The sequence below is a fragment of the Pseudophryne corroboree genome, chromosome 1, assembly GCF_028390025.1.
Source record: "Pseudophryne corroboree isolate aPseCor3 chromosome 1, aPseCor3.hap2, whole genome shotgun sequence".
Lineage (NCBI taxonomy): Eukaryota > Metazoa > Chordata > Amphibia > Anura > Myobatrachidae > Pseudophryne > Pseudophryne corroboree.
Window position 1 is genome coordinate 364,427,763 of NC_086444.1, and position 22,202 is coordinate 364,449,964.

General features: G+C 43.4%; 1 protein-coding gene across 2 annotated transcripts in view; it reads left to right on the forward strand.

The window, feature by feature from the left end:
• The first annotated feature begins 21,449 nt into the window (after positions 1-21,449).
• Positions 21,450-22,202, forward strand: part of C1H22orf15 (chromosome 1 C22orf15 homolog) — a 68,783-nt gene continuing 68,030 nt past the window's right edge. For both annotated transcript variants that reach the window (XM_063912980.1, XM_063912981.1), the window contains exon 1: positions 21,450-21,606. In XM_063912980.1, coding sequence (XP_063769050.1) covers positions 21,582-21,606 — 25 coding nt within the window. In that variant the 5' untranslated portion in view covers positions 21,450-21,581. The remainder of the gene's footprint in view (positions 21,607-22,202) is intronic.

The window sequence follows — 22,202 nt, forward strand, 5'->3', positions numbered from 1 at the left end:
CCAGTACTGTGTAGCTTTGTATTTGTTTGTTGCTTACTGCAAATAGGCCTGGGGATTTGGTATTACACTCTGCCAATCCAGACCTAGCAGTAAGACTGGAGTCAGTCGTTTAGCTTGCTGGGGTTCTGTTACTACTCTGTGAACTTAGCAAGTTTGCGGCTGTATTCTAAGACTTGCCTGTCTAATCCTGTCTCACTGTGCTAGGTGTCAGGGGTCAGTTTAGTGGCAGTAAGCTGAACCTGTGCACTGCAAGTGAGAATTAGGATTGTGGAGACTCTCCTTGTGTCTATCATTCCATCTCTGACCAAGGAGTTTACTGCCACACCCGTTGGTAACCCTTTAGGGTTTTGCTGTTGCCCTTAGCAACAGCATTTCGGGTTCTCTACGTATTAAAACACAACATCTTGCTTTTCCCATCTGAGCAGTTCTAATACAAGGGAGATACCCAGTTCCTTAGCCTCTGGGCTTCTCTGTTCACTTTGTGTGTATTTTGTTAACCTATCACCTTCTGTGTACGTTATGTCATATTCCCCAGTCTGTCTGTAAGTCCATTTGTTTTGCATAACAGTTCAAACACCAGTACATTCCTGCAGGCACTGGAGTGCATAACAGTCCTGACACCAGTACTTTCCTGCAGGCACTGGTGTGCATAACAATCACTAGTTGCAGTCTCTTGCAACACGGGGTGCTTAAATTTAGGGAAAGTGATTCTCTGGTATAGAGTAACCTTATGCTGCTTTGTTTAATGTGATTTATGGTATTGTTGATATGCAAGATAGTTATCTCTCATTTTATGCTTTATTTTGTATGCACTGCACTGGATAGTTATGTTTTTTATATTTTTCACATGTACAGGGAGCAAACTCTGATTCCGTGTCGACCCGGCACCTGGTGATGGGGAGAGCAGCCAGTTGACTTGCGTGTCACAGCGGCTGTGTCGGGCTGACCGGCATGCGCCGGGTAGTCATGGCAACGGTGACGTAATGGGCGGAAGTGACGTGGCGGCTCGGGACCCGGAAGCGGGTTGGCGTGGAGGAGACGCGGTAGCGGACACGCTCCGGGGGGTATTTAGAGGGGTAAGTGCTTTATGTTTGTTTGTTTGTTTGTGTATGTTTGTATTTGGCCTGAGGAAAGGGCTGTAGCCCAGAAACAGCTGTAGCCACTGAATACAATTTTTATTGCAAATATCTGTCTCCAGTGCCGTTCATTCTTTGGAGATATATATATATATATATATATATATATATATATATATATATATATATATATATATATATATATATATAGAAAAAATCCAAGAATAACCACACAGGTGATTGTACCCAGAAATACCAGCACACAGCTTAGATGCAAAAGAAGAAGTTTTACTTGTCCAGAAAAATCATTTAAAAAGGCAACAAGCATATAGCACACATGATGGTAGCAGCATGAATAAATCAATGAGTACTTATCATTCCGACAGCTGTTTCGACTATCTTCATCATGGGAATAGATAAAGTGACATGGTGCTGTACACTGCCATCCGCAGTGTCTGGTTCCAAAGTGACGTGTGCCTGAAAAGCTTAGCCCATGAGTGCATTAAATAGTGTGTGAAATACTTACCTGTAAGCTGTCTCACCTGTTCCCCGTCACACGTGGACATCAGCTGCGTTACATCCAAGCAGCACGGCATGCCGTGAACCGGAAGTGACGTGCAGGGGAAGGTATTAACCGCTGCACATCGTCAGTGACCAAACGATGGAGCCGGGACCTGTCCATCCTGCACGGAGACATGAGTCTCCGTAACTGTGTCCTGGTGTGAAGAATCACCCTCGGGCCGCGCGTCACTTCTAACGCGTTACCCGTGGCAACCAACAGGTCGTGCTTAAAACAGTCCGGGTAAACGAACACACCCGGAACTGAAGAAGCATCAGACCTGTTTCCGGGGACAAGGGGAGAGGCGCACAGGCAAAGAAAAACAAATACAGTGTAAGATAACATTGAACTAATAGAAATAAATAAAAATGAAAATAAATTAGATGCACACTTACATCCTGATGATGAATCTACTGATAATAAAGCATGTCTATGGCCAGTCATAAATGATTTAACAATGAATTGAACTGAATTTAAATCTGTCACTGACTACATTCTTAGTTATTATACATAAATCATGCCTTATAACAAAGCCCCAATTTATAGGCCTTTCAGTAAGTAGGTATATAAATCAACTGAAGTGTGCATATAAGCATAAACAGTTAATCTAATTAATAAACAAATAAACAAAAAGTACATAGATAAGACAATGGATCCGGATGCAGAGTCATCAGGCTCACATGTGTTCACGTACATAAAAAATGTGAAGTGAAAAAAATGTAAATATAAAAAAAGAAAAGAAAAAAAATATATTTATTTATAAAAAAGGTACCAACGAGAATTCCTCATTAAGTCCCAATGGTGAAAGGGAAAATAATCGTCGGATCCAGCGGCATTCCTGTTGTAATAGCAGCTTATGCCGGTCACCACCCCTCTTCAATGGTGGTATGTGGTCAATGGGCATGAATAAAAGATCTTTAATGTGGTGACCTTGATGAACGAAGTGTTTAGCAACTGGCGGAGTGGAATTTTCAATTTTGATGAACGCTTTCTTAATTGATGACCGGTGCAAGGCCATCCGTTCTTTGAGCATTCTAATAGTCTTTCCGACATATAGTTTCTTGCAGGGGCATTGGATCACGTAAACGACATATTTGGTCTCACATGTCATTCGATGTTTCAGTCGAAAAGTGTCTCCCCTAGTTGGATGGACGAACGTGCTACCTGTGTGCATATGCTTGCAATTAACACAGGAGCCACATTTGTGTGCTCCTGGTTTCAATTTTAGCCAACCATTGCCTTGTTGCGACATTGGTGCTATATCAGAATAGGTGATCTGATCCTTGAGATTTGGACTACGTTTGTAGCTAAATAATGGTAAGCTGTCACAGAATTTTCCTATAGTCGAATCTGCCTGTAAAATATGCCAATGCTTGGAGATCGCACGTCTCATGGCACCAGAGGCGACAGAATATGTGCTGGAAAAGACCAATCGTCCAATCTCTGGATCTTTATTCTTGGATCTTAATACGTCTGAACGTTTCATCTGGAGACATCTCGTGATCGCTCCTTGTATCTCAGTCGGATCATAGCCCCTCTCGATGAATTTCTTGCCCATCTCGGTCAAAGCAGCTGGTAATAATAATTCATCCGAAGTTATGCGTTTCACTCGTAAAAGTTGGGAGAAGGGTAGTCCCTTCTTTAATGGCTGCGGATGGAAGCTCGTAGCCAACAAGAGAGAGTTTTTATCTGTAGGCTTCCTATAAACCTGGGTGGTGATGGACCCGTTGTTTAATTTGATCGTAACATCCAAAAAATTAATAGACAAAAAGTCGTGAACACATGTGAGCCTAATAGACCCTGGAATTTGATTTAATTTGGTAATAAATTGTTGAAGCTCAGCCTCACCCCCAGTCCACAGCATGAACAGGTCATCAATATATCGCACATAAAACAAAATGTAGGATGAAAATTTCGGATCTGCCATGATATATTGTTGTTCATACTGAAACATAAACAAATTAGCATACGATGGGGCCACATTGGACCCCATCGCTGTGCCCTGTAATTGTAAGTAAAATGAATTTTCAAACAAAAAATAATTTTTGTGTAAGATAAAATCTAACAAAAGTAACAAAAATTCACTTGGTGGACCCTCATACTGTGGACTGGAGGTAATGGCCTTCCTAGTTGCCTCAATGCCCTCAAGATGATTGATACAAGTGTATAAACTGGTGACATCGAGTGTCACCAGTATACAGTCATTGGGAAGAGGACCAACTGCCTTTAATTTCGATAAGAAGTCTGAAGTATCCTTAATGAAGTATGGCGTTGATTGCACAACCGGCTGCAGAAAAAAGTCCACATATTGGGATAATGTCTGGCACAAAGAGCCCCTGGAGGAAATGATAGGTCTCCCAGGGGGTTTGTCCAGACATTTGTGGACTTTGGGCAAAACATAAATCAAAGGAATGCGGGGAAAGTCCTGGGTAAGGAATTTAGCTGTTTGATCATCAATCCAATAATTAGAAACACCTAAACCAATTATGGAATCTGCCTCACGTTTAAAATTATTGGTTGGATCAAATCGGAGTTGTTTATAACATTGTTTGTCGGCTAATTGCCGATTGATTTCATCAATGTAATCAGTACGATTTAATAATACCACGCCCCCACCCTTATCGGCGGGGCGTATGATAACATTTGGGTTATCCCTTAGAGATTTGACTGCCAGTCTTTCTAATTTAGTCATATTGTGATTTTTAATTTTAATATTATTGATGCAAGGTAAAGTTTCTTTTTTAACTAAATTAATAAAAACCTCAATGGCAGGATTCATGGATGGTGGGTCAAAGTTACTGGGTGTTTTAAATTGACTCCTTTTGACAGAAACAGTATCCCTTTTTGAGAAATAATCTTTAAGTTTTAATTGTCGAAAAAATTTAAATAATTCGACCTCACAATCAAACTTGTTTTGTTTATATGTTTGAACAAAAGTGAGTCCTTTAGATAATACTGCCATTTCTGCCTCTGTTGGAGTGTAATCTGATAGATTGAAGACAGTTATTTCCGTCCCCCCTTGTAATTCCTGCCTCCTGTATTTTTTGTGCTTGAGCCCCCCTCTCCTGCACGGTCTCTTGAATCCGTGGTCTCTTTTGTTTTGCTCCTGGTAAATGTTTTGTCCCCTAAAAAACGACCCCTATAGTGGCCTGAATGATCCGAATCGCTTTGAGAGGTATGCGATTCTATGTCCGTAAATTGGACCTCAGCTTTATTACGGAAGTTTTGGCCTTTTCTCCAGGGACGTCTATTGGTTTGTGTGAATAACCACGGATAGACTCTCAAATCCCTGTAGTCGTCTTTAACCTTACGGTATTTAGTTTTTTTAAAAACCAATAGTTCATTTTTAAACGCTTGAATTGAATCGTCTAGTTTGGTTAACCAATCATTTGTGGAATCTGTTTTTAAGGTTTCTAGGCCCGCACGCTCATAGCCCAAAATCTCCTTTTTGATGTTATCAATGTCAGTGTTGACCTGTTGTACCACCAATACCATCAAGTCAAAACTACATTGATTAAGTATTTGACACCATTGGCGACAAAACTCTTTGTTGTTCCGACCAAGTGTAGGCTGGTTTTTAATTCTGAAACCACGGGGAATTAGATTTTCTTTGTGATATTGAGATATCGTTAACCCGTGTAGTTCCAGTTCTACAAGCCTTTTACGTAATCGTAACAAATCAGAGTATATTTCAGTGGGAGTGTCTACATCAAAGGCTAATTGTTCAGTGGAAGAAAACAAAATCTTGGAAACTTCTTTATCCAAGAATCGCTTTGTCCCAGTGATGTCCTTGGCATCCAGATCCATTGTCCAAAAACGTATACAACACACAAAAAAATACACAAACACAGTTACTTGAAAAAAATAAGTTCCAAAGAACTGAAAAAAAGGAAAAAAAATGAAAAATTGTATCTTATACTTGTGGTGCAGCTCCCAGTCCATAATAACAGTCCGTTACCATGATGAATAAACAAATCCACAAAAGCAGCCGCTTCTCACTTATCATTTAGAAAACGCTGGTGCACGGTTGGTGTAATCATATAGAAAAAATCCAAGAATAACCACACAGGTGATTGTACCCAGAAATACCAGCACACAGCTTAGATGCAAAAGAAGAAGTTTTACTTGTCCAGAAAAATCATTTAAAAAGGCAACAAGCATATAGCACACATGATGGTAGCAGCATGAATAAATCAATGAGTACTTATCATTCCGACAGCTGTTTCGACTATCTTCATCATGGGAATAGATAAAGTGACATGGTGCTGTACACTGCCATCCGCAGTGTCTGGTTCCAAAGTGACGTGTGCCTGAAAAGCTTAGCCCATGAGTGCATTGAATAGTGTGTGAAATACTTACCTGTAAGCTGTCTCACCTGTTCCCCGTCACACGTGGACATCAGCTGCGTTACATCCAAGCAGCTGGACTGGGAGCTGCACCACAAGTATAAGATACAATTTTTCCTTTTTTTCCTTTTTTTCAGTTCTTTGGAACTTATTTTTTTCAAGTAACTGTGTTTGTGTATTTTTTTGTGTGTTGTATACGTTTTTGGACAATGGATCTGGATGCCAAGGACATCACTGGGACAAAGCGATTCTTGGATAAAGAAGTTTCCAAGATTTTGTTTTCTTCCACTGAACAATTAGCCTTTGATGTAGACACTCCCACTGAAATATACTCTGATTTGTTACGATTACGTAAAAGGCTTGTAGAACTGGAACTACACGGGTTAACGATATCTCAATATCACAAAGAAAATCTAATTCCCCGTGGTTTCAGAATTAAAAACCAGCCTACACTTGGTCGGAACAACAAAGAGTTTTGTCGCCAATGGTGTCAAATACTTAATCAATGTAGTTTTGACTTGATGGTATTGGTGGTACAACAGGTCAACACTGACATTGATAACATCAAAAAGGAGATTTTGGGCTATGAGCGTGCGGGCCTAGAAACCTTAAAAACAGATTCCACAAATGATTGGTTAACCAAACTAGACGATTCAATTCAAGCGTTTAAAAATGAACTATTGGTTTTTAAAAAAACTAAATACCGTAAGGTTAAAGACGACTACAGGGATTTGAGAGTCTATCCGTGGTTATTCACACAAACCAATAGACGTCCCTGGAGAAAAGGCCAAAACTTCCGTAATAAAGCTGAGGTCCAATTTACGGACATAGAATCGCATACCTCTCAAAGCGATTCGGATCATTCAGGCCACTATAGGGGTCGTTTTTTAGGGGACAAAACATTTACCAGGAGCAAAACAAAAGAGACCACGGATTCAAGAGACCGTGCAGGAGAGGGGGGCTCAAGCACAAAAAATACAGGAGGCAGGAATTACAAGGGGGGACGGAAATAACTGTCTTCAATCTATCAGATTACACTCCAACAGAGGCAGAAATGGCAGTATTATCTAAAGGACTCACTTTTGTTCAAACATATAAACAAAACAAGTTTGATTGTGAGGTCGAATTATTTAAATTTTTTCGACAATTAAAACTTAAAGATTATTTCTCAAAAAGGGATACTGTTTCTGTCAAAAGGAGTCAATTTAAAACACCCAGTAACTTTGACCCACCATCCATGAATCCTGCCATTGAGGTTTTTATTAATTTAGTTAAAAAAGAAACTTTACCTTGCATCAATAATATTAAAATTAAAAATCACAATATGACTAAATTAGAAAGACTGGCAGTCAAATCTCTAAGGGATAACCCAAATGTTATCATACGCCCCGCCGATAAGGGTGGGGGCGTGGTATTATTAAATCGTACTGATTACATTGATGAAATCAATCGGCAATTAGCCGACAAACAATGTTATAAACAACTCCGATTTGATCCAACCAATAATTTTAAACGTGAGGCAGATTCCATAATTGGTTTAGGTGTTTCTAATTATTGGATTGATGATCAAACAGCTAAATTCCTTACCCAGGACTTTCCCCGCATTCCTTTGATTTATGTTTTGCCCAAAGTCCACAAATGTCTGGACAAACCCCCTGGGAGACCTATCATTTCCTCCAGGGGCTCTTTGTGCCAGACATTATCCCAATATGTGGACTTTTTTCTGCAGCCGGTTGTGCAATCAACGCCATACTTCATTAAGGATACTTCAGACTTCTTATCGAAATTAAAGGCAGTTGGTCCTCTTCCCAATGACTGTATACTGGTGACACTCGATGTCACCAGTTTATACACTTGTATCAATCATCTTGAGGGCATTGAGGCAACTAGGAAGGCCATTACCTCCAGTCCACAGTATGAGGGTCCACCAAGTGAATTTTTGTTACTTTTGTTAGATTTTATCTTAAACAAAAATTATTTTTTGTTTGAAAATTCATTTTACTTACAATTACAGGGCACAGCGATGGGGTCCAATGTGGCCCCATCGTATGCTAATTTGTTTATGTTTCAGTATGAACAACAATATATCATGGCAGATCCGAAATTTTCATCCTACATTTTGTTTTATGTGCGATATATTGATGACCTGTTCATGCTGTGGACTGGGGGTGAGGCTGAGCTTCAACAATTTATTACCAAATTAAATCAAATTCCAGGGTCTATTAGGCTCACATGTGTTCACGACTTTTTGTCTATTAATTTTTTGGATGTTACGATCAAATTAAACAACGGGTCCATCACCACCCAGGTTTATAGGAAGCCTACAGATAAAAACTCTCTCTTGTTGGCTACGAGCTTCCATCCGCAGCCATTAAAGAAGGGACTACCCTTCTCCCAACTTTTACGAGTGAAACGCATAACTTCGGATGAATTATTATTACCAGCTGCTTTGACCGAGATGGGCAAGAAATTCATCGAGAGGGGCTATGATCCGACTGAGATACAAGGAGCGATCACGAGATGTCTCCAGATGGAACGTTCAGACGTATTAAGATCCAAGAATAAAGATCCAGAGATTGGACGATTGGTCTTTTCCAGCACATATTCTGTCGCCTCTGGTGCCATGAGACGTGCGATCTCCAAGCATTGGCATATTTTACAGGCAGATTCGACTATGGGAAAATTCTGTGACAGCTTACCATTATTTAGCTACAAACGTAGTCCAAATCTCAAGGATCAGATCACCTATTCTGATATAGCACCAATGTCGCAACAAGGCAATGGTTGGCTAAAATTGAAACCAGGAGCACACAAATGTGGCTCCTGTGTTAATTGCAAGCATATGCACACAGGTAGCACGTTCGTCCATCCAACTAGGGGAGACACTTTTCGACTGAAACATCGAATGACATGTGAGACCAAATATGTCGTTTACGTGATCCAATGCCCCTGCAAGAAACTATATGTCGGAAAGACTATTAGAATGCTCAAAGAACGGATGGCCTTGCACCGGTCATCAATTAAGAAAGCGTTCATCAAAATTGAAAATTCCACTCCGCCAGTTGCTAAACACTTCGTTCATCAAGGTCACCACATTAAAGATCTTTTATTCATGCCCATTGACCACATACCACCATTGAAGAGGGGTGGTGACCGGCATAAGCTGCTATTACAACAGGAATGCCGCTGGATCCGACGATTATTTTCCCTTTCACCATTGGGACTTAATGAGGAATTCTCGTTGGTACCTTTTTTATAAATAAATATATTTTTTTTCTTTTCTTTTTTTATATTTACATTTTTTTCACTTCACATTTTTTATGTACGTGAACACATGTGAGCCTGATGACTCTGCATCCGGATCCATTGTCTTATCTATGTACTTTTTGTTTATTTGTTTATTAATTAGATTAACTGTTTATGCTTATATGCACACTTCAGTTGATTTATATACCTACTTACTGAAAGGCCTATAAATTGGGGCTTTGTTATAAGGCATGATTTATGTATAATAACTAAGAATGTAGTCAGTGACAGATTTAAATTCAGTTCAATTCATTGTTAAATCATTTATGACTGGCCATAGACATGCTTTATTATCAGTAGATTCATCATCAGGATGTAAGTGTGCATCTAATTTATTTTCATTTTTATTTATTTTTATTAGTTCAATGTTATCTTACACTGTATTTGTTTTTCTTTGCCTGTGCGCCTCTCCCCTTGTCCCCGGAAACAGGTCTGATGCTTCTTCAGTTCCGGGTGTGTTCGTTTACCCGGACTGTTTTAAGCACGACCTGTTGGTTGCCACGGGTAACGCGTTAGAAGTGACGCGCGGCCCGAGGGTGATTCTTCACACCAGGACACAGTTACGGAGACTCATGTCTCCGTGCAGGATGGACAGGTCCCGGCTCCATCGTTTGGTCACTGACGATGTGCAGCGGTTAATACCTTCCCCTGCACGTCACTTCCGGTTCACGGCATGCCGTGCTGCTTGGATGTAACGCAGCTGATGTCCACGTGTGACGGGGAACAGGTGAGACAGCTTACAGGTAAGTATTTCACACACTATTTAATGCACTCATGGGCTAAGCTTTTCAGGCACACGTCACTTTGGAACCAGACACTGCGGATGGCAGTGTACAGCACCATGTCACTTTATCTATTCCCATGATGAAGATAGTCGAAACAGCTGTCGGAATGATAAGTACTCATTGATTTATTCATGCTGCTACCATCATGTGTGCTATATGCTTGTTGCCTTTTTAAATGATTTTTCTGGACAAGTAAAACTTCTTCTTTTGCATCTAAGCTGTGTGCTGGTATTTCTGGGTACAATCACCTGTGTGGTTATTCTTGGATTTTTTCTATATGATTACACCAACCGTGCACCAGCGTTTTCTAAATGATAAGTGAGAAGCGGCTGCTTTTGTGGATTTGTATATATATATATATATATATATAAAATATAGCACTGTCCATAAACCAGAGAATCCAACAGGAACCAAGCTCAGGATAGACCAGCACACTATTCAGCCATGAAAAAATCTTTTTATATCAGTAAAGTGCAAAAATCCAATGCAAACATGCAGCACAAGTATTTTTAGCAGCAAAGTGTAATATGCAATAGTATACTCAACATCCCAACAGCCGTTTCGTATGCCTTCATCAGGGGAATAATAAGCTCAGCATATTGCCAAAGCACTGCTCGTCCTGCAGTGCAACTGAATAAAGTGCCATGTGCCCAAAAGCTGCATTACACCAGCAGAATATTTAAACCCAGTGCATAATTACCTGATTGCCAGCTGTCCCCGCCGGCCACACGTGGGGTACAGACGTCATTCGGCAGCGCCGCTGTAAGCCGCGCTCCGGTCATGACGTCAAAGGACTGGCGTGCCCGCACCTCCCTACACACAAAGTGCCAGGGCCGCGTCACACCGCCACTCTCCCTGGAGAGACAAAGCCCACCAGGTCCTCCCATGATGACGCCGTCCCCCAAGCGCGTCACATGATGCACAGGAGGCGGCGCCCATCAAAGACAGGTCAGTTGTCCCGGACAACCCGGGACCCGAAAGCCTGTCTCACAGTGGCCGGAGGGAACAACCAAAGGCACACAGACATAACAAATCAACATCTGATAATAAACAAAAATAAAATTGAAAAAAATACACACAAATGAAACTAATACCATATCCATATCAGTGTTTCTTGCATCTATATGAGGCCATATGCATCGTACTATATTAACCCTTAACTATATCCATGTCAAGGTTATATTTCTATCTAGTGGAGTAAGTTCATCACAGTTGCCCGGAGGCAAGATAAATATTGGTGCCCCCCTATTTCCTATATTAAGATAAATATATGTATGTATGTATGTGTGCGTATATATGTATGTATTTGTGTGTGTGTGTGTGTGTGTGTTTTCTGAAAAAAATGTATATACTGTATTTATACATTTAAATGTCTTTTATTTTAAATCACACATTTCTTAGCAGTCATACCCAGGATTAGAACCCATGACCTGTTACACTGACAGCCAGTGTCGGACTGGGGCATGTAGGGCCCACCGGGGGAATACAGTGGTAAGGCCCATGTTTAGGGGTGTGGCCAGTCTCTAGAGTGGCTGTGCCCAGCCGCCAGATTGGTTTGCCTGACCATTTTGCAAGTGTTGGTCCCCTAGATAATTATATACAGTAAATACTATAGTGCATGCCGGGGGCCTCACATTCTCACACACACCCCGACCTGGGGGTCGTCATGGGGGTGGTGTTGGGATCCTTTTACCCTCAAGCTACACATACCAACTTATACCTCCAGAACCATCTCTTACATTCTCTACATTTGAGGTCCATGCAATTCGCCTCTACCAACCTACTAATCTTCGAGTTGCTGTCATTTACCGTCCATCTGGCATTTCCTCCAAATTCCTCGACAACTTTGCTTCCTGGCTACCTCACTTCCTCTCTTCTGACATTCCCTCCATTATCCTAGGTGATTTCAACATCCCTATCGATAACCCCACAAAACCACCTGCCTCTAAACTCCTTAACCTCACCTCTACACTTGGTCTCTCCCAGTGGACCACCTCACCCTCCCATGTGAACGGGAGCTCACTGGATCTGGTTTTCACTCACCGCTGTGATATTTCTGATTTCTCCAATTCCCCTTTTCCCCTCTCTGACCACCACTTGCTCTCATTCAACTTATCTATCTCTGCTCCCCCATCTCTCCCTCCTAAGGCTACCATCACTAAGCGTAACATTGAGGCTATTGACACCTCATCCCTATCCTCCCTGTTTGACTCACTTCTCTCTCCTCTTCTCTCTCTCACATGCCCTGAACAAGCCACATCTCTATACAATGCATCTCTTACTTCAGCCCTTGACTCTGTTGCTCCGCCAACCACTATTCGCAGATCAACACCTCAACCCTGGCACACCAAATGCACCAGATATCTACAAAAATGCTCACGTACTGCCGAGCGTCAGTGGAGGAAATCACGCTCTCAAGCAGACTTCCTCCATTTCAAATTCATGCTCTCATCCTTCAGTGCTGCCCTTTCCCTCGCTAAACAATCATACTTCAAAATCCTCATCTCTACCCACTCTTCCAACCCCCGGCGCCTTTTTGCCACTGTTAACTCCCTCCTCTGCCCACCACCACCTCCTCTCCCTCCCTCATTGTCTGCTCTTGACTTTGCCACTTATTTCACATCCAAGATTGACTCCATACGTCAGGACATCACATCCCACCAGTCCAGAAACCAGCCACCACCCATCCTTTGCCACCCCTCCCCTACCCTCTTACCAACTGTGACATCTTTCTCCCATGTATCTGGCGAGGAAGTCATGGCCCTCATACACTCCTCCCCCCCCACAACCTCCCCTCTCGACCCTATCCCCTCCCACCTCCTCCGCTACCTCTCTCCTTCTGCCTGTTCCCATCTTGCCCACCTTCTCAATCTCTCCCTCTCATCAGGCACTGTCCCCTCTGCCTTCAAGCATGCTCTTGTCTCCCCTATTCTTAAAAAACCTACCCTTGATCCTAACACTCTCTCCAACTATCGACCCATCTCTCTCCTCCCCTTTGCCTCCAAACTTCTTGAGCGCATTGTCTATAATCGCCTCACTGCCTTTCTTTCCTTTCACTCACTGCTTGACCCATTCCAGTCTGGTTTCCGCTCTCTCCACTCCACTGAAACTGCCCTCACAAAAGTCTGCAATGACCTCCATGCCGCCAAATCTAAGGGCCACTACTCTCTGCTTATTCTTCTTGACCTCTCTGCTGCTTTTGACACTGTGGACCACCCTCTCCTTCTGCAAATCCTTCACTCTCTTGGTCTACGCGATACTGCCCTCTCCTGGCTGTCCTCCTACCTCTCTGATCGTTCCTTATGTCTCCTCTCATGATGCTACCTCGCCCCCACTTCCACTAACTGTTGGTGTCCCCCAAGGTTCTGTTCTTGGTCCTCTCCTTTTCTCTCTCTCTATACGTCCTTTAGGTGAACTCCTTAGTTCTTTTAATTTCCAGTATCACCTCTATGCTGATGACACTCAAATCTACCTCTCCTCCCCTGATCTCTCCACGGCTCTCCTCACTCGTGCCTCTAACTGTCTTTCTGCTATCTCTTCCTGGATGTCCCAGCGCTTTCTTAAACTCAACATGTCTAAGACCGAGCTGATCATCTTCCCACCCTCCCGCACAACCTCACCTCCCACAATTTCATTATCAATTGATGGCATGACTATCTCCTCTAGACCCCAAGTACGCTGTCTTGGTGTAATCCTTGACTCCTCCCTCTCCTTCAAATCACACATTCAGCACCTCTCACAAACCTGTCATTTTCATCTCAAAAACATTTCCAGGATCAGACCTTTTCTCACCCAGGATGCCACTAAGATCATTATTTACTCACTGATTATTTCCAGACTGGACTACTGTAATCTCCTCCTAACTGGCCTCCCTGACAATTACCTCTCTCCACTCCAATCTATCAATGCTGCTGCCCGGCTTATCTTCCTCACCAAACGCACTACGTCCACCTCCCCTCTCCTACAAGCCCTTCACTGGCTTCCCTTCCCTTTCAGAATCCAATTCAAACTTCTCACTCTCACTTACAAAGCACTCACCCACTCCTCTCCCATTTACATCTCTGACCTTATCTCCCTTTACTCTCCCACCCGTCCTCTTCGCTCTGCTAATGCACGCCGGCTTTCCTGTTTTCTGATTACTTCCTCCCACTCCTATCTCCAAGATTTTTCACGTGCTGCTCCCTTCCTCTGGAATTCTTTACCTCTCCCCCTCAGACTCTCCACCACTCTACAAAACTTCAAACGGGCTCTTAAGACCCATTCCTTTACCAAACCCAGCCAAATCTCATCCTAACCCTCTGTTCCACGCTCTCTATGTACTCCATCTGTGTCACCCCTGTCTGTCTACCCCTCCCCTTAGAATGTAAGCTCTCACGAGTAGGGCCCTCTTCCCTCATGTGCTTATCCTTTTCTTACTTTAATAATCCTCAACTGCCCAAATCACGCAGTTTTTTGGACACCTGGAACTTATCTCTGTCATTTACTGGTGTAGTTATGCTTAGTTACCCTGTACTTGTCCTAACTTGTCTTCAACTGTAAGTCACTGTTTTCCTGTTTTGATTATGTGAATATGTACTCTGTAACTGGGCGCTGCGGAACCCCTGTGGCGCCATATAAATAAAGAATAATAATAATGTACTAGATTAGTAACAGCACAGTCTGGAACCTTATGCCTAGAGGAGTGGGTGGGCCCCCAGGCAGTAGGGCCCACCGGTGGTTTCCCCTGTGGGCCAGTCCAACCCTGCTGACAACAGACACTTTACTGAGTTATTTGCTCCTGTACAGGAAGCATGAGAATTCTAACAATATGAAGTTACGTGTAATTGTCAGAGAAGTATCTTCATATAGTTAAAATTCTCATATTTCCTATACAGGAGCAAACAGCTTCATCTGTAAGGTGTCTGCTTCCAGTGTAATAGGTCGTGGGTTCTAATCCTGGGTATGACACTTGTAAAATGTGTATCTACAGTGTAATAAAAAGTGTGATTTGTAAGGTGCAGGGACCAGTGAGGAAGTCGGCCACTGAAAAGATAGCAGCAGCTATCAATTATCTTAATTCAATGGTGTCACAGAATGGGAGGAGAGGTGCCCCCCTTCAGAGCAGGACTCGCAGGGCCGGTTCTTGGCCTTGTGGCGCCCCGGGCAAAGTATAGGGGCGTGGCTTCAAATGGGGGCGTGGTCAGTTACGCCCCCATTTATGCCCCCTGTAGCGACGCTGAAAGAAAAAATAAAATAAAAAAAGTATACTTACCATCCCCGTTCCTGATCCAGACCGCTGCAGACCTCCTCCGCCGGCGCCGCTCTTCTTCTCTCCTCTCCTCGATCTATGGGAGAGACGTTATTACGTCTCTCCCATAGAACAGCATAGACACTAGTGGTCAATTATGACCCCTAGTGTCTGTGCCACTATGCTGTGTGGTGTGCGATGACGTTATCGCGCACCGCACAGCAAAGGTACTCTACATGAAGGGAAACTAGACCGTAGCATCTAGTTTCCCTTCATGGAGAGGACCTTTGCTGTGCGGTGCGCGATGACGTCATCGCGCACCGCACAACTAAGGTGCTCTCAATGAAAGGAAACTAGACGCTACGCGTCTGGTTCCCTTCAAAGCGGGGGGGCACAGCGGGGCACTGCGGGGGGCACAGTGGCGGATCTTGCCCTGGTGCGGCGCCCTCCGGAAGGCGGCGCCCCGGGCAAAAGTACCGCTTGCCCGTGGCAAGATCCGCCACTGAGCAGGAGCCCGGCGGCAGATGACTCCGTTGCCTCCCAGAGTTCTGCCTCTGTTCCTATCTAGATTAATGACCACAGTTGCTGCAGCGTCACTGAATAGGATGTCAGTAAGACATATATATCAACAAATATTCATAAAAAAATTTAACAATTAATGGTACCCCATCAGGTGATGGATCCAGATGCAACCCAGAGGTCCAGGTCCACGTGTACCCAATCCAGACCACCAAAAAAGTTAAAAGATTTTTATAAAAAGAAAAGAAAAAAAGTTTTTTTTACAGAAATGGGGTAAAAGAAAATTCTTCATTGAGTCCCATTAGAGTCAAAGTTCCAAGCTGACGAATCCACCGACATTCCTGTTGTAATAACAACTTATGTCGATTTCCACCTAATTTGAGTGGAGGAACATGATCAGTGGGCATAAACTGTAGATCTTTGATGTTATGTCCACATGACACAAAATGTTTAGCGACCGGTGGTGTAGAGCCATCCATTTTTATAGAGGCTTTCTTAATGGACGAACGATGTAAAGCAATACGCTCTTTCAGCATTCTCATTGTTTTTCCTACGTACAATTTGTTACAAGGACAAAAAATCACATAAGTGACATATCGTGTTTCACATGTCATGCAATGACGTAAGTGATATGTTTTGCCATTGGTAGTAGGATGGGAAAAGCTGCTACCTGTGCACATATGTTTGCAATTGACACAAGACATTTAAAAGCTCCTTGTTTAAGTTGCAGCCGCACTTTTCTTTCTTGGTTTATAGGCACTATGTCAGAATATGTTATCTGATCTTTCAGATTAGAGCTCCGTTTATAGCAAAATAGGGGCAAGCTTTCACAATATTTACCCATAGTCGGGTCAGACTGTAAGATGTGCCAGTACTTTGAGATTGCTTGTCTCGTAACATTTGAAGACATAGTACGAGTAGTCAGAATAACTTCTGACAGCAGAGTATTACCAAAGGCCCTGATGGAGATGGGCCAAAAATTCATAGAGAGGGGGTATGATCCGAAAGAAGTACAGGAGGCTATTTTCAGATGTTTAAGACTTGACCGTAAGCAGTTAATGGAACCTAAAACACGTTCTGATGAACTTGGACAAATGATTTTTTACAGGCACCCGGGGAGACACCTGTTGTCCATGGGACAAATATGGCCATTGACATGCCTGGTCAAATTACAAAAAAAATCACCTCGTAGGTGTGGAATTATTTTAACAGAAATGCGGACAACATTTGTCAAGCCGTGTGTTGCCTTTGTCAAGCTGTAATAAGTAGGGGTAAGGACGTTAACCACCTAGGAACATCCTCCCTTATACGTCACCTGGAGCGCATTCATCACAAGTCATTGACAAGTTCAAAAACTTTGGGTGACAGCGGAAGCAGTCCACTGACAACTAAATCCCTTCCTCTTGTAACCAAGCTCCTGCAAACCACACCACCAACTCCCTCAGTGTCAATTTCCTCCTTACCCAGGAAAGCCAATAGTCCTGCAGGCCATGTCACTGGCAAGTCTGACGAGTCCTCTCCTGCCTGGGATTCCTCCGATGCATCCTTTAGTGTAACGCCTACTGCTGCTGGCGCTGCTGTTGTTGCTGCTGGGAGTCGATCGTCATCCCAGAGGGGAAGTCGGAAGACCACTTGTACTACTTCCAGTAAGCAATTGACTGTCCAACAGTCCTTTGCGAGGAAGATGAAATATCACAGCAGTCATCCTGCTGCAAAGCAGATAACTCAGGCCTTGGCAGCCTGGGTGGTGTTAAACGTGTGTCCGGTATCCACCGTTAATTCACAGGGAATTAGAGAATTTATTGAGTTAGTGTGTCCCCGGTATCAAATACCATCTAGGTTCCACTTCTCTAGGCAGGCGATACCGAGAATGTACACAGACCTCAGAAAAAGAGTCACCAGTGTCCTAAAAAATGCAGTTGTACCCAATGTCCACTTAACCACGGACAAGTGGAGCAGGGCAGACTCAGGACTATATGACTGTGACAGCCCACTGGGTAGATGTATTGCCTCCTGCAGCAACAACAGCGGCGGTACCAGTAGCAGCATATCGCAAACGCCAACTTGTTCCTAGGCAGGCTACGCTCTGTATCACCGCTTTCCAAGGGAGGCACACAGCTGACAACCTCTTACGGAAACTGAGGAACATCATCGCAGATTGGCTTACCCCAATTGGACTCTCCTGGGGATTTGTGACATCGGACAATGCCACCAATATTGTGCGTGCATTACATGTGGGCAAATTCCATCATGTCCCATGTTTTGCACATACATTGAATTTGGTGGTGCAAAATTATTTCAAAAACGACAGGGGCGTGCAAGAGATGCTGTCGGTGGCCCGAAGAATTGCGGGCCACTTTCGGCATTCAGCCACCGCGTGCCGAAGACTGGAGCACCAGCAAACACTCCTGAACCTGCCCCGCCATCATCTGAAGCAAGAGGTGGTAACAAGGTGGAATTCAACCCTCTATATGCTTCAGAGGATGGAGGAGCAGCAAAAGGCCAGCTACCTACGATATAGGCAAAGGAGGGGGAATGCACCTGATTCAAGTGCAGTGGAGAATGATTTCAACGTTGTGCAAGGTTCTGCAACCCTTTGAACTTGCCACACGTGAAGTCAGTTCAGACACTGCCAGCCTGAGTCGGGTCATTCCCCTCATCAGGCTTTTGCAGAAAAAGCTGGAGAGATTGAAAGAGGAGATAAAACAGATCGATTCCGCTAGGCATGTGGGACTTGTGGATGGAGCCCTTAATTTGCTTAACCAGGATTCACGGGTGGTCAATCTGTTGAAATCAGAGCACTACATTTTGGCCACCGTGCTCGATCCTAGATTTAAACCTACGTTGTATCTCTCTTTCCGGCAGACACAAGTCTGCAGAGGTTCAAAGACCTGCTGGTGAGACACTTGTCAAGTCAAGGGGAACGTGACCCGTCAACAATTCCTCCTTCACATTCTCCCACAACTGGGGCTGCGAGGAAAAGGCTAAGAATTCCAAGCCCACCCGCTGGTGGTGATGCAGGGCAGTCTGGAGTGAGTGCTGACATCTGGTCTGGACTGAAGGACCTGCCAACGATTACTGACATGTCGTCTACTGTCACTGCATATGATTCTGTCACCATTGAAAGAATGGTGGAGGATTATATGAGTGACCGCATCCGTACGTATACTGGCAGGAAAAAGAGGCAATTTGGAGGCCCTTGCACAAACTGGCTTTATTTTACCTAAGTTGCCCCCCCCCCTCCTCCAGTGTGTACTCCGAAAGAGTGTTTAGTGCAGCCGCTCACCTTGTCAGCATCGGCGTACAAGGTTACTTCCAGAATATGTGGAGAAGATGATGTTCATCAAAATGAATTATAATCAATTCCTCCGTCAAGACATTCACCAGCAATTGCCTCCAGAAAGTACACAGGGACCTGAGATGGTGGATTCCAGTGGGGACGAATTAATAATCTGTGAGGAGGGGGATGTACACAGTGAAAGGGGTGAGGAATCGGAGGATGAGGAGGAGGTGGACATCTTGCCTCTGTAGAGCCAGTTTGTGCAAGGAGAGATTGATTGCTTCTTTTTTGGTGGGGGCCCAAACCAACCAGTCATTTCAGTCACAGTCGTGTGGCAGACCCTGTCGCTGAAATGATGGGTTTGTTAAAGTGTGCATGTCCTGTTTATACAACATAAGGGTGGGTGGGAGGGCCCAAGGACAATTCCATCTTGCACCTCTTTTTTCTTTCATTTATCTTTGCATCATGTGCTGTTTGGGGACTATTTTTTGAAGTGCCATCCTGTCTGACACTGCAGTGCCACTCCTAGATTGGCCAGGTGTTTGTGTCGGCCACTTGGGTCGCTTAGCTTAGCCATCCAGCGACCTTGGTGCACCTCTTTTTTTTCTTTGCATCATGTGCTGTTTGGGGACTATTTTTAAAATCTGCCATCCTGCCTGACACTGCAGTGCCACTCCTAGATGGGCCAGGTGTTTGTGTCGACCACTTGGGTTGCTTAGCTTAGCCATCCAGCGACCTTGGTGCACCTCTTTTTTTCTTTGCATGATGTGCTGTTTGGGGACTATTTTTTAAATCTGCCATCCTGTCTGACACTGCAGTGCCACTCCTAGATGAGCCAGGTGTTTGTGTCGGCCACTTGGGTCGCTTAGCTTAGCCATCCAGCGACCTTGGTGCGCCTCTTTTTTTCTTTGCATGATGTGCTGTTTGGGGACTATTTTTTAAATCTGCCATCCTGTCTGACACTGCAGTGCCACTCCTAGATGGGCCAGGTGTTTGTGTCGGCCACTTGTGTCGCTTAGCTTAGTCAAACAGCCACCTTGGTGCCCCTCTTTTTTTCTTTGCATCATGTGCTGTTTGGGGACAATTTTTTGGAAGTGCCATCCTGTCTTGATTGACACTGCAGTGCCACTCCTAGATGGGCCAGTTATTTGTGTCGGCCACTTGGGTCGCTTAGCTTAGTCATCCAGCGACCTTGGTGCAAATTTTAGGACTAAAAATAATATTGTGAGGTGTTCAGAATAGACTGGAAATGAGTGGAAATTATGGTTATTGAGGTTAATAATACTATGGGATCAAAATGACCCCCAAATTCTATGATTTAAGCTGTTTTTGAGGGGTTTTTGTAAAAAAAACACCCGAATCCAAAACACACCCGTATCCGACAAAAAAATTTCAGGGAGGTTTAGCCAAAACGCGTCCGAATCCAAAACACGGCCGCGGAACCGAATCCAAAAGCAAAACATAAAACCCGAAAAATTTCCGGTGCACATCACTAATATAAAAAAATATATATAGATAGATAGATAGATAGATAGATAGATAGATAGATAGATAGATAGATAGATAGATAGATAGATAGATAGATAGATAGAAAATCCTCACATATCTGGAAATCCCCCTCTAAAAATCCTGTGTGTTTGCTCTGATATACATTTCAACTACATCTCAACTTGTGTTTGATTAGATGCAACTGGGCTGTAACATGGCATTCACATGTAGGCAGAGCTGACTGAGGATATGTTGACAAATTTGCAGGCTATGCTGAGTCTTCAAGTATAGGCTGATGCAGATATGGAGTGGGCACACCACAGCTCTGCATATGGGTGATTATTATACACATTTATTTCCATGCACAGAATGTGGGAGACAGGCGATTTCCATCCAATTCTGCATCACACCTGTCATATGTTTCCTAATTGTTGGGCTGTAGCTGTGGGCATTGTGTGTGCATACACCCTTATTAGCAACTGTGCCAGCAACATGCTTATGCCTCATCACACAACATCCCCTCATTTATTATTATGTAGGAAAACGGATTGTGGGTACACAAAGCAGGAAACAATATGCTGCCTCATATACCATGCTGACATAGGCTTGGTATGGTAAATACAAGCCTGCCTGACTAGTGTTAGAGTCCCACAGCAGAATAACATGGATATGTCATGTCAGTTACATTCCTACACTCTGAAGTCTGTTGGTAGAGATTTTAATGACAGAGAAAAGTTAAATCTCTTCCGCCCACTTTTGTCATTGTAAACCCCATAGTGGATAATTATATGCTTCTAGCCGCAAGCTTTTGTTGCCTCTTAGATACCATGACAAAAGGCCTCAGTCTATGCAGACCAGACAACAGCACTGATTGCTTCACTAACAGCAAGTCTGAGTCTCTCACACTCTCCTGAGAACTTTTAGTTTAGTCTTATTTCCGGAGAATTTGTATATACCAGGAATTGGAGGTTTCTGAGAGCCAGTTACGTTATAAGATGTTTATAACTGTGGAGTTTGGAGGTAAGTAGAATGTTACAGACATTATGTGGTTGTATCAGTGGTATAACTAAGAAAATAAATGTAACAAATATAATACATGTATCTTACTTATACACAGATCTTAAAAATGCTTTATCTTATTTACCAAAAATGAACATTATAGTTTGGTGATCAAGTGGAGCCTAGCCATAGAATTCTATCACACAAATCTGGTGGGGGCTTATACTGTAGTTGCAGGTATTCTGAAGGACTGTAGCTTCAGACTAAAATAATTTTGTACAGTTATTAGGTATAGTCCTGTGGAGATTGCCATGATGTTTGTGGGTTAACTTACTGACGGGCAGATTTATTAAGCTCGGTGAAGTGATAAAGTGGAAGGTGATAAAGGACCAGCCAATCAGATCCTAACTGCCATGTCACAGGCTGGGTTTGAAAAATGTCAGTTAGGAGCTGACTGGCTGGTCCTTAATCACCTTCCACTTTATCACTTCACTGAGCTTAATAAATCTGCCCCACAGTTACATACCTCCCAACATGACCCTCTGCAGGATGGACAGAATGCTCTGCTCCTGGACTTCCCTCTTACTGTATGATTGCCATCACCTGTCGGAAACACT